The sequence below is a fragment of the Austrofundulus limnaeus genome, unplaced genomic scaffold (assembly GCF_001266775.1).
Source record: "Austrofundulus limnaeus strain Quisiro unplaced genomic scaffold, Austrofundulus_limnaeus-1.0 Scaffold2637, whole genome shotgun sequence".
NCBI classification, from domain to species: Eukaryota; Metazoa; Chordata; class Actinopteri; order Cyprinodontiformes; family Rivulidae; genus Austrofundulus; species Austrofundulus limnaeus.
Window position 1 is genome coordinate 17752 of NW_013955039.1, and position 981 is coordinate 18732.

General features: G+C 43.0%; 1 protein-coding gene across 1 annotated transcript in view; it reads left to right on the top strand.

Moving 5' to 3' along the window:
* The window catches only part of pak2b (p21 protein (Cdc42/Rac)-activated kinase 2b), a gene marked incomplete at both ends in the record, with an annotated part of 15544 nt that overhangs the window by 8530 nt on the left and 6033 nt on the right, over window positions 1–981 (top strand). Inside the window, 3 exon segments of the mRNA XM_014000015.1 lie at window positions 385–433; window positions 507–619; window positions 687–804. Coding sequence (XP_013855469.1) covers window positions 385–433; window positions 507–619; window positions 687–804 — 280 coding nt within the window.

Sequence of the window (981 nt, forward strand, 5' to 3'; positions counted from 1 at the left end):
CTGAGTCATTTCTACCTTCTCCTCTCTGTCAACGCTCTCTGGTTTCATTTAAAAGAGCCAATCGTCAGATGTTTTCCAAGATTAATCTTCAGGGTGGATATAGCTCACTCACACTGAGGACCTATTCACGTCATCATTTACCCAGAATGCTTTGCCTGTAAATAAAATGGCTCTGTCCGAGTTAAAATGTATTTTAAGAAATTTACAAAACTAAACAGCCTACAGTATTTTACAGTCTTTATTTTACAGTTAAAATATATGTTTATCAAATAAAGTCTAATGTTGCAACTAATCAGGATCCCTTTAGAACCTGGTAAGCAGAAGTTGTGACTATTGAAGTGAGTGGATTATTAGTGCAGGCTCTGACTGTGAAACTGTCTGCAGGGCCTCAGGAACAGTGTTTACAGCCATAGACGTGGCCACAGGACAGGAGGTAATGACTTCAAACATAAGGCAGCTTTAAAATGGATCATCCTGACTGAACAGGTGCTGTTTCTGACCCACAGGTGGCCATTAAACAGATTAATCTTCAGAAGCAGCCAAAAAAAGAGCTGATCATCAATGAGATTCTAGTCATGAAGGAGCTGAAGAACCCCAACATAGTGAACTTCTTAGACAGGTGGGTGTGGCAGCTGTTAAAGCCTGGCTTTAATGTAGGCTGTTAGTAAAGCAGCTGTTTGTCTCAGCTTCCTGATGGGGGAGGAGCTGTTCGTGGTCATGGAGTACCTGGCTGGAGGCTCGCTGACTGACGTGGTGACAGAGACCTGCATGGACGAAGCTCAGATAGCTGCTGTCTGCAGAGAGGTGTGTTACCTGTTGTTCCTGTAACACATCTGTTACACACTCCTGTAACACATCTGTCACACACACTCCTGTAACACATCAGTTACACACACTCCTGTAACACATCTGTTACACACTCCTGTAACACATCTGTTACACTCACTCCTGTAACACATCTGTTACACACTCCTGTAACAC